Source organism: Pithys albifrons, chromosome 6 (genome assembly GCF_047495875.1).
Source record: "Pithys albifrons albifrons isolate INPA30051 chromosome 6, PitAlb_v1, whole genome shotgun sequence".
NCBI lineage: Eukaryota > Metazoa > Chordata > Aves > Passeriformes > Thamnophilidae > Pithys > Pithys albifrons.
The window spans coordinates 40,764,137-40,791,170 of NC_092463.1; the positions used below are offsets into that span (position 1 = coordinate 40,764,137).

General features: G+C 42.1%; 1 protein-coding gene across 5 annotated transcripts in view; it reads left to right on the forward strand.

Moving 5' to 3' along the window:
* Positions 1–1,262: 1,262 nt before the first annotated feature.
* The window catches only part of CSTPP1 (centriolar satellite-associated tubulin polyglutamylase complex regulator 1), a 92,431-nt gene continuing 66,659 nt past the window's right edge, over positions 1,263–27,034 (forward strand). For 3 of the 5 annotated variants that reach the window (XR_011698083.1, XM_071558515.1, XM_071558518.1), the window contains exons 1-2: positions 1,263–1,326; positions 10,809–10,911. Coding sequence is in view for 3 of the 5 variants with exons in the window: in XM_071558515.1 (XP_071414616.1) it covers positions 1,284–1,326; positions 10,809–10,911 (146 nt within the window). In the remaining 2 variants the exon portion in view is untranslated. Of the gene's footprint in view, positions 1,327–6,672; positions 6,753–10,808; positions 10,912–26,000; positions 26,043–27,034 lie in introns of those variants that run through there. The other 2 variants (XM_071558516.1, XM_071558517.1) reach the window with 2 other exon arrangements.

Genomic DNA, 27,034 nt, shown 5'->3' on the forward strand with positions numbered 1-27,034 from the left:
TGGAGTATATATTAACGTTGAGTTGTGAATAGCCACCTTCAGCTCTTTCCTCAAGTGCAATAAAGGCAGGTTATGCATGTACAAGTGGTTCATTTAATTTCTGTTCTTCTGCATTTGTCATTAAAACCATTGACAATACTTCCAGTATTTTTTTTTAAACTCCCAGGATTACATCGTGGGCTGGTATTTTTCTAACGGCAAGGGAAGAAACTGCAAAGTAATTTGGAAATTTTAGCCCCATCAGCTTTTGGGGAAGAGGAGCCCAGCGGACTTGCTTCCAGCCACAGGGAGAGCTCTGCCACTCCTACCTCCCTGGGAGAATGGCCATTCCCAGAGAAGCTCCCAGAAAAGAATAGAAAAGAGCCACGGTTCAGGACTTTTCTGCTCATTCTTACTTGTACGTACAGAAGGGACAGTTCCTGATGTTCCCCATAAACTTCCTCTCCTGAGCACAAAGGTTGCAAAAATGCCCGCACAGGGGTGGCACGGTCAGAAATGACACAGCTGTCACCTCTTCAGTCACTGCTCTCTGAGGCAAGGCTGCTACACAGTGTCCTTCATTAACCTCATTAATCCAGGGACGCGGGCACAGCGCCAAGCCCGGCTGAGCTACGAAGCATTTGGACAACCCTCTCAGGCACATGGGGTGATTTTGGGGTGTCCTGTGCAGGGCCAGGAGTTGGACTTGATGATCCTTGTGGGTCCCTTCCTACTCAGCATATTCTGCGATTCCCAAATTAGGGTCTTTCCCCCACATCTGTAGCACTATTAGCCCCGGCTGTAGACACCTGCCCCTTCTCGTCCGGTGTGCCCAGCTCGCCCATGCCCCTTCCCGCCCGGTGTGCCCAGCTCGGCCGTGCCAGCCCCGCCCGGTGTGCCCAACTCGCCCATGCCAGCCCCTCCCGGTGTGCCCAGCTCGCCCATGCCCCTTTCCGCCCGGTGTGCCCAGCTAGCCCATGCCAGCCCCGGGCAGTGTGCCCAGCTCGGCCGTGCCAGCCCCGCGCAGGCGGCCCGCGCTGGTGGCGGGCGGGGGCCGGGCGGGCCTGGGCGCGGAACGTGGCGGCGAGGGGCGTGTTCCCAGCCGGAGCGAGCGGCCGAGCAGCGCCGGGAGCGTCGGGCGCCTTGGAAACGGGTGGAAGCCGGGAAGCAGCGGCGGCGGGAGGAGGAGAAGGAGGAGGAGGAGGAGGAGGAGGAGGAGGAGGAGGAGGAGGAGGAGGAAGAGGAAGAGGAAGAGGAAGAGGAAGAGGAGGAGGAGGAGGAGGAGGAGGAGGAGGAGGAGGAGGATGAGCCCCGAGCGGCTCTCGCTGCCCGGGCCCGAGTACCTGGGTGAGGAGCGGGGCGGGGCGGGACAGCACCCTGAGGGCTCTCTGGCCTGGCCGTGCTGCGGCCCGGCCTTCCTGGCGGCTGCGGCGAGCGGCCCCGGGCTGGGGAGGGTCACAGTGGGGCCGTGTCCGCCTTCTCGGCCGGAGAGTGAGCGGCCCCGGGGGATCCAGGGCGACGCTGTGGGCCGCTGCTTGTCCGGGAGCTCCCGGGGGTGGGAGGGCTGTGTAGCGCTCGGGCACAGGGCGCTTCCCTGCGGTGCTCGAGGTGTGGCCCCTGTGAAAGCGGCGCCGGAGCGCTTCGGGGTCCTGCCCTGCCCCATCGCACGGTGTGAGCGGGAGCAAGCAGCGCCCGGCTGCCCTGGGACACACGGAGCCTCATCGCATGCACTGCCAGCCTGCTCTGCTCGCAGGGCTGCGTGAGCATCCCGCTCCTATGGGCCTTTCCCAACATAGCAAGGGACGGGTTCGTATGTTGGGAGATGGTTTGAATGTCAGCTTTTGTTCTGAAATAAGGTGGTATTTCCCACATAAAATGGAAATCTTTTAAGTTGTGAAGCAGCTGCTCTGTTGAAAACTTCATCCTTTTAAACTGTCTGATATTCCAGGAAACTAAGGAGCAAAGTGATTCAGTGTTATTGTGTCAAATAAAAATAATTAGGATGGAATAAAGTCAACATGACTTCATTTAATTGCTAATGAGGAGATGATTTACAAGTAGTAAGCATTTGGAATGTGTTCAAGAGAGTATTTTTGAAGTGAAACTCTTCAGCTGTTACTTTCTAGGCCCAAGAGGCTGCTTGATAATAACTATTGTAAAGGTATACATAATGAACTGTGGCTGTCTTGTACAAGAACCAGTTAAAAATGGAATGGATTGGTTTGTAATACCCATTCCATCATGATTTTGCTGTCTTTGGTAAGTCAAAATGAAACAAGCGCAGAGAAACACTGCTGGCTTCCAGTAAATGGAAAACCTGCCATGCAGGGGCCAGATTGAAAGGGCTTGGTTTGTTTAGCTTAGCAATAGTGCCAAAGAGGAGGGGTCCCACTCTCTTTCAAAGCATATCATAGCACTAAGGAGAAAGGAACTATTTAAGCAAAGGAGTGAGGGATCTGATTTGCCTTGAAGTAGAACCTCACTGTACTGTTACTGCTGGGCTGCTGCCAGGGTACTTGGTACATACTACAGAACTGCAAAGCTGTTCTGTGCCAAGGAAACTCAAGATAGAAATAGGTTTGTTTAGTGCTCAGTTCAGGGTGATTCTCATCAGGCTCACTTTGGTGAAGCTCTTACTACTGATTTCAGTTCTGGAGCTGGTTCAGGTGTTTGGGAGCAGCATGGCAGTTTCATCCAGATACACCCTTTGGTTTTGTGCTACTCTATCACACTCCATCAGCATTTCAACCTACATGTTAATAGAGACGTTCATAACTTTTCCAGAGTTGCTCTAGGTTGAAACTTGCAAAATTGCTTTTTTCTTTTTTTTTTTAATGAGCTAAGTTGGCTTTAGGTTCGTTTAATTGTTTTTAATGAAATAGGCATTTAACTTTTAACTTTTGCTTGTGTGAAACTTGTCAGTAATGACTGAATCACTCAAAATGGTCTAGGAAGCAGGTTAAAAATACTTAAAGTGTGAGAATAAGCCAGTTTTCTGTTTCACATCTGAAGTTGAAACATGAGACTTCTAAGAGATGTGCAAGACTGTCAGGTGCAAGCAGCTTTACTAGTCACCTGAAGTGAGCCTCCTTTTTATCTTTGCTCCACATGCTGATTGGGAATTCCCTTTCCATTTTGTACAACCTTCTGAATTATTCTGACATTGGGGTCAGAAAAAGACACGTGTGGCCATGTTAGATTGAGGAATAACTTACATATGAGTCTGTTCTGTTCATCACTTAGTATGATTTTCTGTTTAGATTGCAGTATCTGTTGTCTATTAGAGGGGAAAGTGTCTGCTATCTGATGACATTCTTATTAGCTGTAAATATTCCCAATAACGATGTTTTTGTTATTGTGAGACTTTGTAACTTTCCAAACTGCTCACAGATCCCAAGAAAAGCATTGTTGTATTAGCAGCAGGAAAGTAGTTAAAAAAGAAAAAAAGCAAAACCCAAACTGCTTCTCCCCTACAAATAAACACACCTCCCTATGTGTTTTTCTAAGTTGCTTTTATGTTTTCTACATGGACCTGGCATTCTGAAATCATTACTCGAATTTGTTCTGTTGTGTGCTTCGAAGCCTTGTTAATAGAGTTGTCTGAAGTGGGATTGTAAGCAATCGTGATAACTTTCTATAATTTCATTCTGAAGTTCTGTTACCCTAGGCTGCCACATAGGTTATTCTCTATCTACCAGATCAGATGGCACTTTTTGCCCTGTCATGGCCAAGCTTCACCTAACCTCTTTTTCCCTTTTTCCATGTCAGAAACACGCCAACACATCAACTGAGCAGACAAATAACCTAACATGCTACTTGCTGCATTATCCCCCCCCGCCTCTTCCCCCCCTTTTTTCCCTCTATTTGAGATGATTCTTCCACATCCAGGTAGAATGCTAAGAGTGAAATAAAAGCAGCTGTGAGTTAAAATAGAAGTGAAGAGGGAGAGAATTAAGCATTCATTTAAGATGAAGCATATTACAAATCTTTGGTATGCTTTCCAGAGTTCCTGGAAAATAAAAATCAGGGCAACATGTCTCATGCCACAATGATTATGAAACAGTAAGTAGAAGAAAAGAGATAACCACTACTCAGTGAATAGGAAAGGAGACAAGCAGAGGTGGCAGAAAGGCTACTGTGAAGATGATGTTGTAACATTTAAACAGTATTTTCACTGAATAAACATTTATTGTTTGGGCATAGTGATGAAAATGTGCTTCCCATTTGATGGATGAGACTGCAGCTACAGTAGGCAAAATGAGACATATTTGAGACACTTTTTCATGCCTTCCTCATTATGGCTTAATAACTGGTGATTGCTCAGTTATTTACAGCAGGCAGTGGAGCACTCAGTGTATTGTTCTACTCATGCAGCTGTCTTCTGAAGCTTCAAATTGTATTCCTGCCCCACTCCCTTTTTGTTATGGAGAAAAAGCAATAGAGTACTGCGAATTTCTGAACATCTATTTTTCTCTATATTCTCCTCCCTGCTACTACCCAGCTCCAGGATGTGTTTTCTTTTCTTCCTTTGCCAGTATGAGGCATATAAGAATGCAAATACTCTCCTAGGGAAGTCCTTATCAGTAAAGCATGGAGCTATTAAGTCCCAGAAACATGATTGTGTTTTCTCATCTCTCATAGGTCTCAGGCTTCATGATTAGGAAGAGCATCTGTGCATTTACAAAATTGAGTAGCTCCCAACAGAGAACATAGTTGTGTAGAAACTTTACAGATGCTGAGGGTTACTCTTCTTCTGAACAGTCTTAAGAAAAATTGAGCTGGAACGTCCGATTGTTTTCTTTAACAGCATAATCAATGTATAGGCTGCATTGTTATCCAGGCATCTCAGCTGGTGCTGAGTCTCCTCTTAGTCTGCATGTGTGATGGGCTTCCAGAAAGCACTCTGGCTGAAGGAACTCAAGGTCTAAATAAAAAGATAAGAGAATACCTTTTTACTTTTGTCTTGCTCTCTTGTACAGATAGGAGAACTGTAATGTGGAAGATGAATTATTTCCCCACTGATGTGTAAGAGTTTGCTTATAGAAATGTTAGTTAAATTTGAATCTTCTTGTACTCGGTCTAATAGTTTCTCCAAAAGATGGAGTTTTCATCCCCAGACCTGCTGTTGCACCACAGGACTTCCACCTTAACTTGAAAGGTCCAGGTGAAATCTGATCCACGTCGAGTTCCAGAACTGGAGAGTGCACAGTCCTGAATGTGTCCTCTTGGGTATGAATAGGTAGGGAACCATTAGGCTACTTAATTCCTTATAACAAGCTGCAATGACCATTATTTCTACAATGTTGATAGTTAACACTGCCTAAGTTTAGATTAAAAATAAGCCCAAACAAAAAAAATACAGCTCAAGATTTGCTTTGGTGAGGTGATTTCTAGCAGCTGTGTGGCATTTGCAGGGGGCAGTCTGCTGGAAGGACTTGGGCAGTTAAGTCAGTCTTTGTGCAGTGCCAGGAGCACAAACTGAAAGAGTACAATGTCATAGTTTGTGACTAATATGCTGATTGTTTGGAATAAATGTTTAGTTATGGTCAAGATTAAGTTATGAACGGAAACATTTCTTGATTTTTTTGTTGAAAATGGTTTTGAAACTGTTAACATACGAAATATGGTATAGTTGTTAACATACGAAATATGGTATAAGTGTGGCCACTTGGCATGTGTTCCTGAGTAACAGTGTGTGTCTCACATTGTAGTGTTATCTCTGGTATGGCTGCCAGAGATATGACAAGGTTCTGTCCTTCAAAAGAGATTTTGTTTTTCAGGGATAATAGGAAAGTACATTGTGAAGCTGTGCAAAGCTGGAAGGAATTACAGCTGCACAGTGATGTAGCTTTTAGGCTGATTATTTTGTTTACATACTTCTCTTGCTCAGGCCATGTCTTAGAGATATCTGAAGAATTAAGTCCCTAATTATATCTGAAAATATTAAAAAGAGCATCTCGAAAGACCATGAATGCTGGAAAAACTTCCAGAGTTGACATGATTTTGTTCTTGCAGTTTGTTTCTTTACTATTTCTCTCTTGCATCATTATTGTTTTGGTAATATTTGCATGAAATTCATTTTGTGTTACTGTCGATGTGTCTTTCCAATGCGTGTAATACAGTAGACTCCTTAGTTAAGCTCCAACTTAGAGTAAAATCTGAAAGGTAATTTAGCCATTGTTTATACTCTCAGAGACTGAAAAATGCCAGAAATGTTCCAGTTACATTAAAGCTTGTTATGCTCTTGAGCTTCTGATAACTGAAATGAATCATAATGTTAATTGCATCGAGTAGTATGTATTTTCAGCACTTCAGTTGATGAGAAGGCAAATAAGTAATAAAAGCTGGTCTTGTTATCCAGGAATTCCCACTCCTGATTTTTCGGCACATTCAGCTATGCCAGGAATTAACCCACCCACCATAAAAAATACCAACCCTGAAAGCCCTCTTGTGTGCAGACAGAGCAGATTGCTTTGATAGACAGCTCCTGTTCCAGTAGTCATCTCTTATGAAGAGTTAAGCAGTAATATAATAATAGTATGATAATAATTTTATAAATAAATAAGCTGCAGGGCTCTGTTTTGCTGCTTCATTAAACAAGTTGATATGTCTTTTACTATCTGATACCAATTTATTTCAATCATACTTTTTCTTCAGGTTATTTGGTGCACTTTATTTTTAATTTGCAGCATCTGCTGTGATTTTTAATTGCATCTTTTGGTCATCCCATGTTCGCTATTCCTTTCAAGTATGACAGGCAGCATCAGTTTGTGGTAAGTGGGCTTGCTGGCACACTAATCTTCACTTTTCCTTCTCTGCCTTTGGGAAACTCAATCTTGTTGGAAGAAGCTACTTATCCATGTAGCAGTGGGGTGTTGTATCTATGTTTTCACCCTGGGATACTAATATGCAAAGCCAGTATGGGTTAACCTGATGGAGTTGCCAATGTGTGCTGGAACAGGTATCATGTAACTCATGCAACCAGTACTGTGGCAATCCAAAGACTTAATTCTTTCCATTCCTGAGTACTGCTGATGATAAAGCCATTACATATTCACAGTATCATGAGTTAAAGTTGACATGTATTTCCTTCCTTCCTTCTGAATTTCTGGCTTTGAGAATTTCATTGCATATATTCTATTTCATGCAGTCATATTATTTGCATTAAATTTTCCTTCAAGACTTTCTAAGTATCCATACTTGTTCTTACAACATTTGTAATCAAACCTGTGAATTAGTGGATTGTTTTTTCTCATGAGAAGATTGAAACAAGTAATTTGATGGCTTATAAAAAGACTATTTTTGCTATTTTAAATGCACAAGCAAAAATATTTAGTGTGGTTATGGCTTAATGGAATTAGTTGTGATTGTCTAATCTGTTGTAGATAAATCCATAAAGATTATGGATTGACTACAGATGTAATCCTCATTGTGCCTTTTACTTGTAATCTTGAGGAGATTTGTATGACTTGGTCTGGCCATGCTTGAATTGAACAGTTACTGCTCAGTCCTGAATGTGGTTCTCAGCCAAAAGTATACTAATTTCAAAATTAATTTTAAACATTGGGCTTGTGAGTGTTGGTGGGGTGTGAGGACATGAGTGTGGTGGTAATGCCATCAGAGGCCATTTCATAAGTGGTGCAGGAGCCAGTGTTGGCAAAACTGGACTATGTATGTTGCTACTGATTGGACAGAGGCTCCAGGTGTAACATCACTGCTAGCGGTTTAGTGGTAAGATTAAGATATTCTGCTCAAAGGAATTTACCTAACATCAGGTTATGGGCTGCCTGAAAACTCCTCTGTGAACTTTTTCTGTCAGATGCCTCTGTGAAAGCTGCCTGTTAATTTTTAAATCTGAGAGCAGAGAGTAGCACCTACCAAACTAGTGTGCAGGCACTCTTACTGACTGACAGTAGTTCCCTGGGATTTCAGAGTAGAGTTTGCAGAATAGGGGTTGCATTGGAAAGTTTTGTACAAATAGGGAGCTTTTGTTACAATAAGACATAAACACATGAATTCTGAGAATGATGCCCTGATGTATTACCTCCTGTGTGGAAGCTGCAGTGTGGTGGAGTTCTGTTAGGAAGAAAACTAGTAGAGACAACAAGCTGTAAGAGCACAGTTGCGTGATTATTTGAGCTTAACATTCTGTTTGGACTTGCTGCCTTATTATTGCAAAGTGGGCCTCAACTATTTGAGCAATATGTGTACCAATACATCATTATTCCTGAATTTTCAAAAGGCATTAAAATGTATGAACTGTCTCATTTATTCTGCACAGAACCCCACAGATTTTTGACTATTGCATAAATAGTTAATGTTCCTGTATGGTTCCAGTGTTTGTTATGGAAAGTACCATTGGTATAAATTAAGGAACTACTTTTTTGCTATAACTACACTCTAGGCACTTATTTTGCCTTTCTGGCCTGCTAAAACCTGCCTGCAAATTACACTTTGTTCTATGACTTTTCTGTGTATGGTAGAGTTAGTTGGGTTACAGAACATACTACTTACATCATTCCATGGAACTGGGCAGGCAGTACACAGGAAGCCAGAGCTGGAATTTGGTTTGGCAGTGTGAACTGTGCTACCTGGAAAAGAGCACAGCAGCCTAAGAGGCAAAGAGGGGGACTTCAACTTCTCAAGAAGTTTGCAAGTGCAATTTTCTTTCAGCTTCTCTGTTCACAGATTTCTTCCCTCCTCCACACCTCTACCCACCTTTTGGAAAGTAGGGAGAGAGGCTCTTTGCCAGGATCCTTAGGCTGTGCAGCAAAAAGCTTAACAAAAGTTTACCAGCAACTGTATTTAATAGTGACTTATATATATTTGTTTATGTTTTGAAATGTGATAGAAACATCTAAAAATTGTATGTTGAAAGTTATTCTTCAGGAGCAGATTCAAAGGTATTTGTTATAGAGGTCAGCCACATGGTGCTGTGTAGCACTGTGGGACCGTGCCTGTCTGTTCCCACAGGTTTTCAGAGGAGAGGTTTATGACTCTAAAGAAGCAAAATAACAGAAATACCATTCATGGATAGGGGCTGTTAAGTGTACATTTCCCCACAAAGTTTTGAGAATGGTTTTTCAGATGAGCAGAGGTTTATTGCAGGCTGAGTGGGAGCCTGTCTGCTAGTACCATTTCCTGGCTTAACTGGTGCCGCTGACGGTTCAAGAGGGGCCTGGGAACACGGTTCCAAGGAGGAGGGAGGATGAGTGGGCTGAAGTCAAGTTACCCATTGCTGCTATCTTGAGCCTGTGACTGAGCTGCATGACTCGTTCTTCCCTCAGGGGACACAGGTGTGCAGAGCTATTTTTCTTTAATCACTCACATAAATTAAATTTATTCTTTCACATTAAAATAATTAAATAAAGTTACACCCTATATCTTTTAGTGCCAGATAATATCTTTAAACCTTTGGCTCACCATTTTGCTATCAGCCACAAGGTATTTTCCAGGGTGTGCTTAACCAATTTTACCATTGTCCTGAAAAGTGTTCCAGGCAGAGAAATCCCCTGATAGCAATCAATATTCATACATACTTTTAATCACTGTATCCACTGGGTATAATCATTTCCGGGTCTCTCTTGAAGTCCACCTGCCCCACACTAAGATGAAAGGGACTTCCGTGCTGTGTATCAAGTGGCACAGCCTTGATGCTTACCAGGATATTAAGCACAAATTAAAATGGTTTGAAGAATATTGATGTGGGTCTCAGGCTGGCCAGTTGCTGGTGAAGGGATGATGCTGCCAAGTCTGGAGCAGATTGTCAAGGAGCAAGAACAGCCCTTGCCTTTCCTATATTCCCTCAGGGTTTTCTCCTACTGTTTTTAGGACACGACACTACTTGCAAAGATGCAGTAGAATACATGTTTAGAATGGAGGTGTGTGCTTTGGGAACAGGGTTTGTGTGCTTTCCAGGTTAGGAATGATTTTCCTGCGTTCGTTGTAACTTGCCTTCTGATTGTTGAACTTGTAGATTTGGAAAGTCTGCTGCTTGGTGCCGGCACATCACCTCAGACTCAGCTCTTTGTTGCTCCAACTTGGTTTCTAGCCAAAAACATCAAAGGGCCTTAGTGGCAAAACTGTGCTGCTTCCTCCCTGGCAAATGCTTGATTTGTACAGTCTGCCCCCTGTAGAAGCAGCAAAACGGTTTGTGTTTTACCAGACTGTCTTTACTCAGCAGTCTCATGAAGTGAGTGACATTCTGTGACTGGGTACTGGCAGATCCACCACTTCTAAAATTCCGTCGTGTTTGGCCTAGGCAGTTATTTGAGACTGACTGTTGAGCAATATAAATCTCTCTTGGCACTGAGACCTGTTCCCCACCTGCCACATTCATTGCTTGTTTGGAAACAGATGGACTTTTATTTGCACCTTTAGGAAAAAACCTGTACAGAACAACCTTAGAGCTACTTGGCTTTGGTAAAGAGAGAAGGGCAAGGAACACCCAAAGATCTGCAACAGCCCCGTCAAAATGACATTGGTGATCTGTATAGTAAAGATATCTGTGACTCAGAACAGCAATCAGGAACTCCTCCTGAGTGCGTATTTTTCAGTGAAGCAATTGCACTTCTTATCCTCTCCCTTCAATTTCAGAATCTCAGGGTCAGCACTGTTAATGAGTAACTGTGTAGCCAGAAAGGAAAGCAGCATTTAGGTCAAGAATTTGCTATCCATATCTGAGAGAAAGAAACCTCTGCTCTCTAATTGGAGGAGCAAATGCTTGTTGGCTTGTTGTGTAAAGCCCAGCACAACTGGGCTTGTCTGGCTCTGGGCTTTGCAGGCCTCTTGCATTCTAACTTCTGTCTCCTACTGTCTTTTATTTGCAGCTCAAAGACATGTCCTTACGTACATGGAGGATGCAGTGAGCCAGCTGCTGGAGAACAGAGAAGATATTAGTCAGTATGGCATTGCCAGGTTCTTCACTGAATAGTAAGTACATCAGGATGCTGCCAATAGGACCAGCCTGAGGGGGGCATTTGGAAAAAGACAGGGTACATGGAGAATGGAGCTGGACACATGCTGATTATGTTGTAAATGCTGGATTTCACTGGGTTAGCCAAGGGCTGCCTGAGCATGTTTCGGAAATGTGCATGCATTTTGTACAGTTCAGGACCTTTACTATTGCAAACATTCATGTAAAACACTCACTTTGGGGAACAGAGCTTTTGAAAACATTTTGATAGAAAATCAAATTCTACTTGGCTTAATCAGGACTATTAGTATCAAAAGCAGAGACTACTTCTGATTTCAGTAGCACTCATGCTTCCTTTTTTTGAGTCTGAATTTGAACTATTTGTCTCCTTGTGTGACCATAGTCCCTGTTGAATGCTGTAATAGAATGCCTCTTCCTCCCTTAAAACCAGCATAAGTCCTTCAATACTGAACATGGACACAGATAACCTCTTCCTACTAATTAGCAAAAAGATTCTTGAGGCAAAAGCTGTGTGCCTTCTCTCCACAGAAAGTAATACTGACATTAGTTAGCTGAGCAAATAGTAAACAAGAGCTTGAGAAAGATAAGGAGCATGACTACTATGACCTCCACCCAACAACAAGGATTTCTTAACCAGAGTTGAAGGCAAGGTGGCTCTGAAATACCCAACTGCCATTGTCATGCAGGCATCTCTCCAGATTGGATTTAGTGTGCATCTAATTTCAAGCTGACACTTTGGAGACTTTTCTAGACTTATAATCACATATACTTAAAAAATTAAGTGGTGAGCAAGAGGTCTTCCATGCAGTGAAACTGTTCACATTGCTTCTCTGTAGTGTTTCTTCATCTTGATGTGGTGACCACCTTCTTTTTACTTCCTGTTCCTTTTCCACCTTTGAAAGAATAAATAGTAGTTCGAGACCACTGTAATAAACAAAACTCTCACCACAGAGCACAACCCTCTGATTAGGTGCTGGAGATCTTGTTTTTCCCATCTATTTTCAAAGATACGATTTTTTACGGTGGCTTTTTGTTCATGGCGAGTGTTTTGTGAAGTTTCTGATTTCATGAAAGATGGGAAGAGGCAGCATGTTCATTCTTTCTATAATATAGAACTAGTCACTATCTTTTTTCTTTCCTTTTTTTTCCTCTTATAATATGTCTGGAGTTTAGCAGAGCAAACTGTGTCCCTGTACCAAAGCACAAACAGGCTTAGTAATTTTGAGCGCTGTGAAGATTTGAAATGTGGGATTCTTCATTAGAAGTGGAGAATAAATGACAGACAATATGGCTGTAGGTAGATTCAGAATGCAAAGTTTCCCATTATGGAAGTGTCTTATGTTCAGGCTCCCAGGGCTTAGTGGTGAGCCCCCACTGCCCAACAGATTTCTGTTCATCCATTCCACTGTCAACATTTGTTCAGGCTGTACTTTGAAGTTTACGCAGCTCTCCCAAGCAAATAAGCTTGTTCTGTAATCTCAGCATCTTCAGACTGAGAGATAACTTGTGAGATTTCAGAAGATTTGTGGGTACTCTACCAGTGGTTTTCTTGGTCCAAGTTTTTCTAAGAAAGACGATTAGAAAGTGCATGTTTTGAAGTATGCTGCAATGATTTGAGATGAAAGGATTTGGTATTAGGGCATCCAGTTTTTAACATTGTCCTTTCTCTATTTATGCTCACTTCAAACTGGAGACCAAGCCCAGGGTTTACAAAGCTAGCAGGCAGGCCCAAGCAAGTAACTTTTTTCTTTCTTCTTTTTTTTTCTTTTTTTTTCTTTTTCAAGTGTGTATGGGGTGAAATAATGACTTATGTAACTTTTCAGAAATTATGATGTTAGTCTGTCAAGGCAGGTGTTGTGTATTCTCCAAACTCCTCTCAGAGGGCACACTTTTCAAGAGAGTGGTGTTCCATGGACCTCTCCTCCTGGATTAACCTCTGAAGATCAGCCATGGGCTTTCCATCATGCATTGCAATACCCCACCTTACCATGAGTTACTTCAAGTCATCTTCTTACATACTTCTGTTGTATGGGCATGGGTAATGAAGAAAATTTTGTTGGGGTTTAGCTAACCTGAGTGAAATTTCAGAACTGAAAATTACATGATCACGTTGCTCTATATGGACCAAGCAGTAATTGTTTTGCTGGCAATGAGGGTTTCCAGTTTTTTCTAAGAAATAAAATTGGGTATGTATTTCACTGCTATCCACTGCCTAGCACTGGATTGCTGATTGCAGAGTGCTGACTTTCATATCTACATTTTTCCTTCCAGGATGGTTTAAGCCTTCAAGGATAGGTTTCCCCCCGCCCCTTCATTCCATTGTTCATTTGTCCTAATCATGTGGACATCTGCTTTCAATCCTGGGTGTACCTTCAGGCTCCTCTTATCTGACTCACTCCTGACCCTTACAGGAATAGGGATCAATCACCCTTTTGCCAATTAATCCACATCTTTTAGCTAAACAAGTGAAATTATGCCTCTCCTAGGACTGATCTTTATTTTATGGGTATGCTGAAATGCTACTGGCATTTGTTCATTACAAGCCTGAAAAATCTCTGCTCTGCTTTTGAATTTCCATGAAATACAGACTCTTGAAAGCCCTCTGTGTAATTACACACTAATGCTGCTTTAGGTCTTCCAGCCTAATGTCTGTGCCAACATACGTTAAAAGGACATGTCCCTCCTATGCATTTTTTATCATCCTATTTTCTTGATCTTTCCTATACTGAAGGAAAACACGTTCCCCATGTTAATGCATTTGATCAAACAGAGGGAATGTGCTTGGCATCCCGCTTTATATTTCCTGGGATCTTAAAGGGGGTCTGTGTGTCTTGTTTTTGTTTCAGCTGGAATAAGCAGCCAAAATAAAAAATTGACAGGGTACTTCCTGCTAGTAAATTTTGCTTTTCTTATAGGTTAACCCTTTGCCTGAAACTTTTTCATTCGGCATACAGGTAGATGTGCTACTCTGTTCAAGACTCTTTGGAAAGCTCAGAAATAATAACCAGTGATAACTTACCTTACTCAGGAAACTCTGTTTCCTATCACTTTTATTGTTTCTTTGATAAACTAAACACAAGTGAACTGGAGACACAGGAAAGGAATTTTTTTGAGTGTGTATTCTTATCCTGAAACACTTCTTTTCTTTTCTTTCTGGTGAAATGTCTCCTGACTGCCTGGCAGCTGGAGCATGACTGAGAAAGACATCTTGCTTTTAGCTTAGAGATGCAGCACTACTTCCATTGGACTCTGCAAACTGATGTCTGAGATCCCCTTTTTCTGTAAAGGGTGTTTCTGCTGACTCTTACTGTAATGCCCCTGCTGGATCTTGTGTGACAATTTAACAGTATTTATCTGAGAAGGCATCTGTGGTGTGTGTGTTTGAGGGGGTTGGGGGTCTGATACTGCTTTAAGATCTGCTGTGTGCCTGGCAATTCAAAATACCAACTCTGCGCTGCGTAGAGCCCTATTTTACAAAAGGAAATTTGCTTTGTTCAGAGTAACAGGACTGTCAGTGCTATGTAGTTTGGCATCCTTAGGTAGGAAGATATCATGATGAGTAGTATCAACTTCTAGCAATTAAAGTACCTCATTTTCTCTTGCTGTCTGGATTGGCTGGAACAATTTGTTCAACTCTTTCATTAGGGACAAATACAATACTGCTCCCTTGGCTTTCTCTGGCAAAGACTCAGGCTTTGGTATCAGAAAAACTTTTTGCTTTTTCAGTCATTTATTGCTGTACAACATTACTGAAATAAATCTGTGTAGTAAACCATGTCCTTCTCTTTGAAAAAGTCTCAGTACCCTTGGGGAAGGAGGGTGGGGGGAAGGGCTAGGAACAAGACAGATGGGATGCCCATGAGAGCTAAGCCGCTCACTGAAGACAACCTTAATTGGCAACTGGAAATAAGCTGAATTATCTGCTTATAAAGAGGAGAGATTCTCAGAGCTAGCTTAGAGCCATCAATTTTCTTTTTTCTTTGCATCTGTGTATGTAGACCTTATCTTGCTGTCATCTGGTCTGCATCTTTCCCCTTTTCAGAGTAACTTGTTTTGTCTTGTTTGCAAGGATAGTGTAAGTTCTTCAAGACAGAAGTGATATTGTACTGCTTGTACTTTACAGCATCGAGCATTGTAGAATGTCATCTCTGTGCTTTGTACAATTATAGTATAAACACCAAAAACAGTAGTGAGAAGGTCCTTAGGGCTTTGACAAGTTGTGCCGGATTCCCTTTCAGAGAGATGAAGCCATTCATTAGAATTTCTCAGTACAACTGTTTGGGAGAGAGGTGTTGGATGTTGGGGATTTTTTAGCTTTAGTTCTGTGTGTTTTGGCCAAATCAGTAGCATCTGGAAGGTAACAACACTTTTAGGGTATTATATAAAACGCTAATATTATCTCTGATACAATCTTACGAGCAATTACAAGAAAACCCCATTTCAGGAGTTCCTCACATACTCTCAGGATTCCTACATGTCTTCTGCTTTGGAGAGAAAAGGACAAAGTTATGACTCTATGCAGGACTGCGCTGAGCCATGTAATCAGTGTGGAGCGGCTGCTGTCAGTGACCTAGCTGTGGAGCAGCCCTCTGGGCTGAAAGTCTCAGCTAGGATAATGTGCTTGATGTTCCTGACAGGCTTTGCCTGGGATTCCGTGATCCCTAGGGCACTGCATAAGACTGCTGTCTGCCTCTCCTTTGCTCTTCGGTTATCAGTGGAGAGGGAATGCATATATGAACTCAGACATGGCACTTGGGCCAGAAGCTCTGAGGAGCAGATTTTGCAGCTGACATGAATAAGTCGTTAGGAGAAAGACATTTTCGAAGTGTCTCTCCACAAAGTACATGAATTTGCAGGACTGAATTTGTTGATAAATATTTCTGGGGAACCTACAAATAGTTGCATATTTCTCCATTAAGTGTTGCTAAAGGACACAAAGCCTTTGTTACATTCCAGTTTTACCTGTACAAAGAAGAGTTGTTGGAAGAACAAACTGTCTTCCTTGTAATCTAAGTTTCTGCAGCCCATATCAGAAATGGAATTTCAATACCCCCTGTCAACTGTGCATGAGGTATGTGTTTTATATGACAGCTTTGGGAGATCTGGGGATTGTGAATAAATCAGTTTATTTATGATTTAAATTATGTGAATTTTGTCTGAAAACTGTAGTTCTGTCACCTGAAGTGGGATGTTTTTATTTCAGAATTGCTTGACAGCAGAAACAGCATTAGGATTTTCCTATGACAGATAGGACCTATGAATTCCTGACTTTTCCCAGAGTTGTTTCTTTGTAACAAACATTGCAACAAGTCCTAACCTGACAAATATGCTGATTGGGATGACTGCTGTTGAGTAAACAGCTGGAAAAATGCATATATTAATGGCAATAACACATTGATTCCCACTGTAGTTTGTACATGTTGCCAACATATTAGAAAATTTAGTATATTCTTCCCACGTACTTGAGAATCTTACAGGTCAGTGAGTACTCAGATGCATCCAAACCCTTGCAAAGAATTACAGTGGGGGATTAAAATGTAAGGAATCTCTTTGGTAAGCAGGACTGCCTTGAAAGACTTATAGCAGAAGAGTAACATAGAATTGAACCTGAAAGATGATATTTACCACTGATGCTGTGTGTGGTAATTTACTCCACTCAGAAAACTTACCATACTGTTTTAGTGACAGAAAAACCTGAAGGATTTGCCATAGCCTATGTGTGTTAGCACTTAATATCAGCATCTTGTCAGCACAGGGTAGTTATCCATAGGTAACTTCTACACTGCCTTGGGCTGCACTCTGCTCTTGCTCCTCCATGTGCAGCATGATCGGATTATGATGCTCCTGCTGTGTATTCAGTAGGGTGGCAGTGCAGTCTTTGCCCACTTCTTCCCTATTTCTTTACATCACAGAAATCACATTTGTGGTCTTTGTCAGAATAGTTGCAACAGAAGTGGGCTAACTCCTTTGTGGAGATCTTATGTAGTTGGGTATGTTTGTATGCGTTCTTACAGCCTTGAAGGTTGAAATGCAACACATTTGCCATAAAGCTGAGCTCCCTTTAGGCAGAGCCAGTTGCATACAGTCAGTGTTGATAGCTAATAAGATTGGGGAAAAAAGTTTGAAATTTTCCAGAAGCCTAAGTCCAGTAATGTGACAAATGGTACAAACATTTAGACTTTATGCATCTGAGTTAACTGTTTTTATGCTTTTTCTCTGGACTAGAGTTGAATGTATTATCTTCTGGCTAGTTTTAGCCTGTAATTATTACTGAAGATGTGTCAGGGGAGGTTTAGGTTGGATGCTGGAAAGGGGTTCTTCCCCCAGAGGGTGGTTGGGCCCTGGAAGAGGCTCCCCAGGGCAGTGGTCACAGCACCAAGCCTGACAGTGTTCAAGAAGCATTTGGACAATACTCTCAGGCACATGGTGTGACTCTTGGGGATGGTCCTGTGCAGGGCCAAGAGATGAACTTGATGATTCTTGTGGGTCCTTTCCAACTTGGAATATTTTGTGATTATTATTGCATAATTCTGTTTATTCTTCCAATTTTTAAATTTCTTTTCATCATAGTTGCTGATGTTACTCGTACAAATTTGGAGATGTATTCATGGTCCCCGCTGAGAGTTAAAATCAGACTTTTGCAACTTCCAAAATATGAATTTATACAGGCTGGGAGCTGAGTACATCATAAGTAGCCCTGCCAAGAAGGCCTTGGGAGTGTTGGTGAATGAGAGGCTGGACATCTCCTGGCAATGTGCACTCCCAGTCCAGAAGCCCCTTTGTGTCCTGGGCTGCCTGAAAAGCAGCAAGGCTGGCAGGTCAAGGGAGAGGATTCTGCCTCTCTACTTCCACCCTGGTGAGATCCCACTGGAATGCTGCATCCAGCTCTGGGATCCACAGCACAGGAAAGACATTGACCAGTTGGAACAAGTCCAGAGGAGGCCACCAAGGTGATTAGAAGGATGGACCACCTCTCCCATGAGGAATGGCTCAGAGGTTTGAGATTGTTCAGCCTCAAAAAGAGAAGGCTTTTGAATGATTTTATTGCATCCTTCCAGTATCTGAAGGGAGCCTACAGGAAAGATGGAGAGGGAATTTTGCAAGGACATGCAGTGGCAAGACAAGGGAATGGCTTCAGAGTGAAGGAGTGTGGGTTTAGTTTAGATATTAGGAAAAAGTTCTTTACTGTGAGGGTGGTGAGGCATTGGAACTGGTTGTCCAGAGAAATTGTGGATGCCCCACCCCTGGAAATGTTTAGGGTCAGGTTGGATGGAGCTCTGAGTAACCTGATCTAGTGAAAGGTACCCCTAGGTGATCTTTAAGGTCTGTTCCAATTTAAACCATTCTATGATTCTGTGATTATTAAACAAGTCTGGATAATTTAGGGAGAGAGGGGAAAGGAAAAAGTCCTAGGATTTGCTGAAAATTGATTCCTCTGACCTTGATTAGAATTTAATAGAGCAGTAATTTTTCTTTGCTTTGTGCTTTTGTGAAGTTTTTCTAATTCCCAGTCCATCCCACTGTCTGCATTTGGCAGTACAACAAAATAGATATGGAAGTCATTGCTGATCCTAAGAAAATCTTTAAGGAGCCTTCTTTGTATGTTCACTTTGTGGTTATTTTGCCATAATTCATTTCATCAGTTAGGTATTTCATAGTGCTCATCACATCCTTTTTGGGATGCCACAGGGTCTTTGGTTTAGTTTTATTTTCTCCATCAGTCTGCTTTTTTTTAGTATCTTGCATTTCTTTATCTCATATCTCTGATGTGTTCTTGTTTGTATCCTGGCAGAAGTTAAAGGGCCTCAAGTCAGAATTGGTGAACTCTGACAATCTTATGCTGTCCATCTTCCACTGAGCAAAGGTCTGTAGCAGAGCTTACCATGGTGCAAATTAGGTATTCAATGCTGACATTACTGTTTGACAAGCATCTTTCTCCAGTATTCTGGAGCACCACTTAACTGTGCTTGCTGAGTCACTGTTGGAATATATAGGAAAAGACAAGAAAGATAAATACTGTTATATCCACAGCAGATGTAGGGGGACTATTTACAGGCTTTTACATACAACCTGCAATGTGTATATGAAGCAGTAATCTCACTTCATGCTCAGTCACATGTTGCAAGGATTGGATTTCCTGCAGCTTCTGTAAATGTTTTGAAGAAAACTCATTTAGTAATGTGAAATTGGCAACTGGAATTCACAGTAGAAGTAGAAATCCACAAGAGAACAGCAGCTTTGGAAAAACCTAACAAAGTAGAAAGTTTGGTACACATCAGTGGTTTTTTCCATATTATACATGGGGGTTTTAAATTATTCTTAAGAATTACAACGCATAGTTTTATCATTTTCTGTTAGGACTATATTTTTTAACATACTTTTTCTTTCAATAAAGCTTTTGATGTCTGAAGCTGTAGGAGAACCACTGCTGGACACATGATAATTTCATCATGAGCTATACCTCTGTTTTTGTTTCTAACTCTCATGGTTTAGTTCTTGTTTTAGTGAAGCACTTTGACTTGGGTCTAGGCTACTTTATGTATATAGAAGATCAGAGTTCTTGGCTTCCATCTGTCTAAGCTTGTAAGACTTTCTATTAAATTGGAATAAAGTAGTGTAAGTTTGAGGAACACTATATTTTTCCCAGAAATATCTGTAAAGAAAGATGGACCAGAATTGAAGTTGGGGTTGTTTTTTTATTGGGTGTTATATTTGTTTGTTTCTTTCTTTCTTTGTGTTGTGTTGTTGGAAGGATTTTTGTATTTATTTCTAGGCTGCAAAATGTTGTGTCACAGAAAGTCTTGAGGAGTCTTTGTAATTGCTTTGCTAACAATATATGTGTTCCAATGTGGACAAGGCCAACAAATGTAAAATTTCTCCTAAACTGGATATGCCGAGCTGTAAAAGTCAGCAAATGCCTGCAGCAATGGGATGTGATAAAATTCTGTAACAGGATTCCTTATCCTTTACTGGATAAAATCCCTATGTCTGCATCTCCATGAATAGCAAACTGCTGAAAGTCTTGCAAGCCTGAAAAATGCATTTTAAAACATGGTTTATCTTTCTTTTCTTTAAAAACAAAACCAACCCAAAAAGTCTAGTTTCTAGAAATCTTCAGAGAATCTGAGATTTTCTGTGCTGTGCCATATTGAAACCATACAGATCCCAGAATACATTAGCTTTAGAGACTTGCAGTAACCTCATGTCCTACAAAAGTAATCCTATTGTGTATCTTCAAATGAATTAGACAAACTGTGGCTGGTCAGCACCGTAGCCAAGCAGTTGTAGTGAGCACATTAGCTAAGAAATCTCTAAATGCAGACTTAGCATTAATGTCAAATGATGTAGCTTTGTCTATATTAAGGAATTTTGGCAAGGTTCATTTGTTGCCATGATAAAAATATTGAAAGCTACTCAGTCTTGAATGTGCAACAGTTCTTGCCAAGGCAACTGAATGAGTGAAAGAGGTCTTGTGCTTATGCTTTGGCCTTGACTTGGAGGAGTCTGTTTGCCTTCACTTGGCATCACACTTTCATCTTGACAGATCAAGATGGGTGCACTTATTCAATAATTTTCAAGTTCATACTCCTCTTTTGGTGGACATTGACATTTTGGTACCAAAATCCATCTCCAGCAGATGTCAGTTCTGTGACTACTTTTGGAACTGTTGTTAGATGAGAGGAAATCTCTGTGTTACTTGTGTTTTTAATAGTGTTTTTCATCTTTGTGCCATCTTCTCACCTTTGCCATAGGTTGTAGTGAATGAATTCCACAGCATGACAGGGTGGGCAGAAATACTTGTTGGTTAATAAAGGAAGCCAAAGAAAGGAGATCAGGGCTGTATGATAATGAACCTTCTTGAAGGCTTGAATCTCCCATACCCTCAGAATGTAGAGGGTTATAGAACAGTTCAGTAAAGAATTTTCTTGCTTAAAAACATCAATTTGGACCAGTTTTAAAAATTACTAAGTCCATTAGCTGGAGAGTTAGGAGGGTTTTTTTGCGTAGTTAGACTTCTGGATTGTTTTATTATTTATGTATTTATTTTAGATTTGGGGAGAAAAAGACAGGGATTTTTGAGGGAAGCTGGGTAGCAGCTTGCAGTGATTGTTGTGAGATTGCTTGCAAAAAGTTAATTTCTGAGCAATCCAAACTGCTTTAGCTCCGTGAGAATCAGGCTGATACTTCAGCCTGCAAGGACACACACCTGCTGTTTGTCCGGTAGGAGACAGTCACTCCTTGCAAGTGTTTTCATGAGAACATCTCAACTGCCTTCCTGATCTCCGGACATGGACCTCAAAACATCGGGATGAGATAATACAAACACCGGACTTGTGAGAGATAGGCTTTTAACCAATTAGAAGTTCTAGGGTGTTGGGGTGAGACCCTTTTAGCCAATAAGATGTACCTCTAACCCTATATAAACCGTGTGCTGTGTGAAATAAAATGTCTTCACTATAAACTTCATAAGTTTGTTGGTGAAGTCCTTTCTCTCCACGAAAGTTTGTTTACTTTAGTGATCTCCCTAACAACTGGAGTATAATGGTGTTCATGCAACTGTTTCTGTGGTGACCAATTTGCACAGGTCTCTACTGTAAAAACTAAATCTCTGTTTATACCGGCGAGACCTTTCCAGACTCGCTGAAACACCAGGTAGTCTGAAATAGCACCCGATCAGACTGAAAGAACTAGCCATGGGTGATAGATGCTTATCTCTGAAGGCTTCTTTACTTAAGCACCTTGGAGGGCTTTTGCAGGGCTATTTACCCTCTTCCATTGTGTGCCCTTTCCCATCTTCCTGAATACTAGGCTTCCCAGCTCATAACTCTAAGAAGCTTTATTTCACAGTAGAAAGGGGCCCCAATATGTGGCCTATTATATCCATATCAGCTTGCTTACCCTTTTCAAACAGCTATTGTGTTTTAATAGGACCCTGCCTGGCAGGGGGAGTCCTTAATGCCTGCTATATAAGAATGGTCAGCTTGAGTTACAGCAAACTGCAGGATGCTGCACTGATCAAAAGGCTTCTGTTTTTACAGATTCCCACCCCCCCGTTTGCCTTTTTAAATTTTTTTAAATCCTAGGCTAATAACTCAGTACAGTCATTTTAACTTGTGATTTAGAAGCCTTGAGGTGCTAAATTACTGACCTAGCATAGGAAAAATTGAGGGAGGGGGACTCTAAAAAAGATAAAGGATTTCTGGGTAATAACAAGCAAGCACAACAACTCCCTTAATCCTTTCCTACTCCAGAATCTGTAGACTGGTCTCAGAGGGTTTGATTTGCAACAAAGCAGCATAAAAAAGCTTGTTTGCTGCCTGCTCTGAACTGTGTCACAGGTGGTGGGGTTCATTTCCTTCATCCCAGTACATGGGATAATTTCTGTACCACCTGTATTAACTCTGCTATGAATACAGAGATTCCTGAGCCTATACCAAGAACTCTGAAAACACATAATTAAAATTGGTGTCACTTCTTTCCCTCTTTTCACACCCTCCAGCTGAAGTAAACTTGAATAGGTGAGATAGAAAGGATCTCAAAAAATCCAGTCTCTGAGTTTGTAGTGTTATGTCACCACAATCTTGCCAAAATTTTGTGTTAATGATTTTCTATTTGCCTGGTTGTTAAAAAACTCAAATCCTTAAAGACAGTCATTAAAATAACTTGTAGCATCTGTTTCGTATCTTAACACTCCTAACACATTTTGGAGAAAGTGCCTAAAAAGCACAGATAATTTGATTAGAGAAAGATGATTTCCTTGAGGCTGAGTTCATTGTCCCAAGTTCTAATATCTGTGGAATTTTAAAAAGCACTTGATACAACAGCTTTGAATTGAGGGATGCTAATGGTCCTACACTACCTTCCAAGAGGGATAGCTACAGAAACAGTCCAGTGATTCATCTGAATATTGCAAATAGTGTAGTACACTTAAACCAATAGGTGAAGAACAGAATGATCTTAAACTACACTCATACAGCAGTGAATTTTTTTTCCCCAGTGCTGCCTAGAGTTTTAAGTGTTTCCTCTCAGGGCTCCTTCCAGGTGAGGTAAACCTCACTTTGCTGTTTCTCAGCAGTAGTGTTGGGGTGTGATTGGTCATTTGGGGATGCTTTGTGAGTGGATGAGTCAGTTAACAACAGAAATGATGTAGGTTTTAAAGCCTTTTGTATTTCAGTATCTTCTATTACTAGAGCCAGTTCTTCGTTACCCATTGTACCACAGTCTCTAATTGTAATACTCCTGCTTATCCCTACTTACTGTGCTTTGGTTCAGACCATGAAGCAGTCTTGACCTGCGTTCCTTTCAGATGGAGCTAAACTGGAAGGTGTATTCCTACTGCAAATGAGCATTCTGTCCATGGGACTAGACTAGAGCTAGTCCAGAGCGTGTTCCAAGAGAAAACAAACCTGGGGATGCCCATGGTGTTGACATCAGATCCTCTGCACTGTGTCTCCCTACAGATGTTTTGGTCAGTCTAGACATAGTCTCTGATGGCAGCTTTGCATTTGAGACTGCCTTATTTGTGCTTAGGATGCTCAACTCTGTTTTAATGACTTAGACACACGTGTAACTGGGAAGAGAAGTTGTGTGTAAATTGTTCATCCTGAAGAAGCAGAATAAGCCTTGAAGTGATTTTCTTTCTTCATCATCCTCTGAATAGAAAATGCAAGCAGTAATGCCATAAGTTAAGGAATAATGGTCCTTGTTCCTTGTTTTCTGTAGAGAAGGGATCCTGTAAGCTCATTCAGCTCTTTGCATGGTAACCAAAGGTGACACCTGCTAGGGAAACAGCAGAGTCCTGGCAAGCTCTTCTGTCCTTCTTGAGGACTTGAGCCTCTCTCTGCATTGCGAGTCTTTGGCTCTGCCCAAGTTGAGCAGACAGAGGCTAACTGCTGTAGTGGGTTTCAATTGGGATGTTACCATAGCATCCTGGGACTTTTACAATCTATTTAGAAGTCCAAAGGTTTGAAAAGAGCGCTTGAAAGTTTATGAACTCTGGCAGGTTGCCGAAATGTAATTACACAAAAGAAAGCAGCTCTGTTCAGAAAGGCAGCACCTGAGTGCTAGAGTTCCCAGCACAACCATTTCTGAGGGCAGTCTCCTCCCAAAACTTTTTTCTTCCTCTCACGTGCGTGTGCCATCCCACAAGCACAGTGTGGGTGTGCTGCGAGACACAGCTTTCTCAGCAGTGGCGTTGGAAGAGACTCTTCTGTGGTTTGGCTGCTCTGGGGCATGTAAAGGAAAGGAGTGAGAAAGTAAGCACCTTGAAGCCCCTACTGTAAAAATTTCTGTAGATCTTCCCATCAAGTGAGAACCTTGTGTTATTCTTTTCTCAGCTGTCACCAGTGTGGTCTGTAGGTGAACGGGACTGTCGGAGGAGACCAAGTGGACGAAGAGTTTATTAAATGGCAAAGATATTGCAAGCGCTGGGTGGATGAGGACGCGGAGGTCCAAGAGCCCGGAGAACCCATGTTGCGGCTGAATTGTGGTACATGTGTCACATCTGTCTGCCAGAGGTCCAGCGGGTGCAGCCCCCTAGGGTTGACCCCTCCTGAGGAACAGGAGTGACCTTCTGGCAATCAGAACATGTGGACACTATGCCCCTGGCCTGGGTGACAGATAAGTTAAAATTTCTTCTGAGCGATTCAGCGCTTTGATGAAAGAATTTATGAGAAATTTGTGCCTGCTCAAATGTATCAGGAACTGGGGCCAAATTTATCATTACATCCGAATTGGTTGCTCTATCTGCCACCCTATTACCCTCTACGATAGGGCCGGGCAATTCCATATGTGATCTGACGTGTTGGATGTAAAATGGATTCTCTCTGCGTTGAACAGCACTTAAGAGTTTGCTGAACATCCGAAACAAGGCCTGGTTAGAAATTTCCTTGAGGTAGCTGTTTTCAATATGTGTTACCACTCCTACCACATATGCAGAATCAGAAATTATGTTGAGCTCCTGTGGGAATAGATGAAAGGCTCTTAGTACTGTGGATAATTCCACCAGCTGCGAGGATCCAGAAACAGAGTGGATATCCGTCTTCCATTTCGATCCATCGGTCCACACAACAACAGCTTTCCCTGTTTTACCAGACCCATCTGTAAAAACTGTTCGTGCGTGGGGAATAGGTACATGAGAAAGCATGAACTTAAGCCTGGGCTGCGAAACAGAAAGAAATTATAGAAAAGGAATGGAGGGTAGATGATACAAAACTTTCACGGTGAAATCTGCCTTGACAGTCTGAAAATCCAAGATATGAACATCAAAATAGTGCAATTGAGATTTGGTCAAGGGTAAATAGAGAAAATCAGGGTCCTTCCCAACGAGATCCCAAAACCTCATGCGCCCTTTGTGGCAAACCTTAGCAAGCATTTCGGGAAGGGTGGTGATTGTCTTTTGAAATTGGAAACTAAGAAAAAGCCACTCCCATAACACAAAATCCTTATTTGTAATATCCATCTGTCCCACAACCGCATAAGGCTGTCGTTGTCCTCTGAAAACAACCAAGGCCGATGGAAGCCCAGGTTTTATTCTCCTGGCCTGACAGGAGGAAATACAATGATTGATTTTGTCCAGAACCTCCCGCGCTTCCCGGGTGAGGACTCTGGGGGAAGACAAGTCTGGATCTCCTTTTAGTAGCCTAAATAGTGGTGCTAAAAAATCCGTAGACAAACCTAAATAGGACCGCACCCAATTAATATTACCAAGTAAAGTTTGTAATTGATTTAAGGTTTTGACGTCACCCATGATTTGTATCTTCTGGGGAACTAAGGCCCGTGATGACAAGAGCAATCCCAGGTAACGCCAAGGTGCCATAGTTTGAGTTTTTTCTGGTGCTACCTCAAGTCCCGAGGCCATAAGAGTGTTTACGACCTCATTATAAACCTCTTGCAGTTTTGCAGAATTGCGAGCGGCCAGCAAAATGTCGTCCATATAATGATACATAATGGCCTCGGGGTACGTTGATCTCACGGGACTTAATATTTTTGAAACCACTGATTGGCATATGGTCGGACTGTTTTTCATACCCTGGGCGAGGACAGCCCAATGGAATCGCTTGGCCGGCTCCTCCGCATTCAAAGATGGGATGGCGAATGCGAACCTGCGGGCATCTTGTGGGTGGAGGTAAATGTTAAAAAAGCAATTTTTAATATCCATAATTGCAATGGGCCAATTTTCTGGAATTAGTGCCGGGGATGGAAGTCCCGACTGTAACAGTCCCATTGGCTCTATCAAATTATTAGCCTCCCGCAGGTCATGGAGAAGTCGCCACTTCCCAGAAGATTTTTGAATGGTAAATATGGGAAAATTCCATGGGCTGTCAGTGGGGACTAACCTGTTCTTCGCCAATTGTTCACCAATTAATTCGTGCAAATGCCGCAATTTTTCTCCCCTTAAGGGACACTGATTCACCCAGACGGGGGTGTCGGTTGTCCAGGTGAGGGGAGGAGCTTGCGGTGCTCCAGTGGCCCCCATCACAAATTTGGAATTTTCAGTGAAAGTCCCCACTGAGAGATGATGTCTCGTCCCCACAGGGTGACTGGAGTATTTAAAAGGAAAGGTCATGATGAGGCCGATCGGCCCTCAGGCCCCTTAACCAGGAGAGAGGAGGAACTTTGACAAGGGATTTGAATTCCCCCCACCCCCCGGATATCGATGGACAGTAAAAAGGTGGGCCAGTCCTTCGGCCAATCTTTCTCTGCTATGATAGTAACATCGGCCCCGGTATCCAACAAGCCTGAAACCTTGACCTTTTGGTCCACATTAGGGAAAGTGACTTCACAGGTCAACATCGGTCTTTGTAACGTTACCAACTGGGACCAAGCCGCCAGAGCATGCTCTTCCCTGGGTGATGGTACAGATATTGGTAACAGTTGGGCCACGATGTCCTCCTCACACAATTCAACCCCAACAAAAGTAGGCTTAATAAAAGCAGAAACAACATTGGCATTAAGTAATCTAACCAAGGCAGGTATAACAACCAGACCCAACTCAATAGCCTTCTGCATTCCTGTAACAAGAAAAATACCATTATAAGTTTTGGTCTCGGGAACAATTAGCAAAACAGTCTGGAAAGTGCTATCATTTAAAGTCATTGTGGTGGTAACTTCCAACCC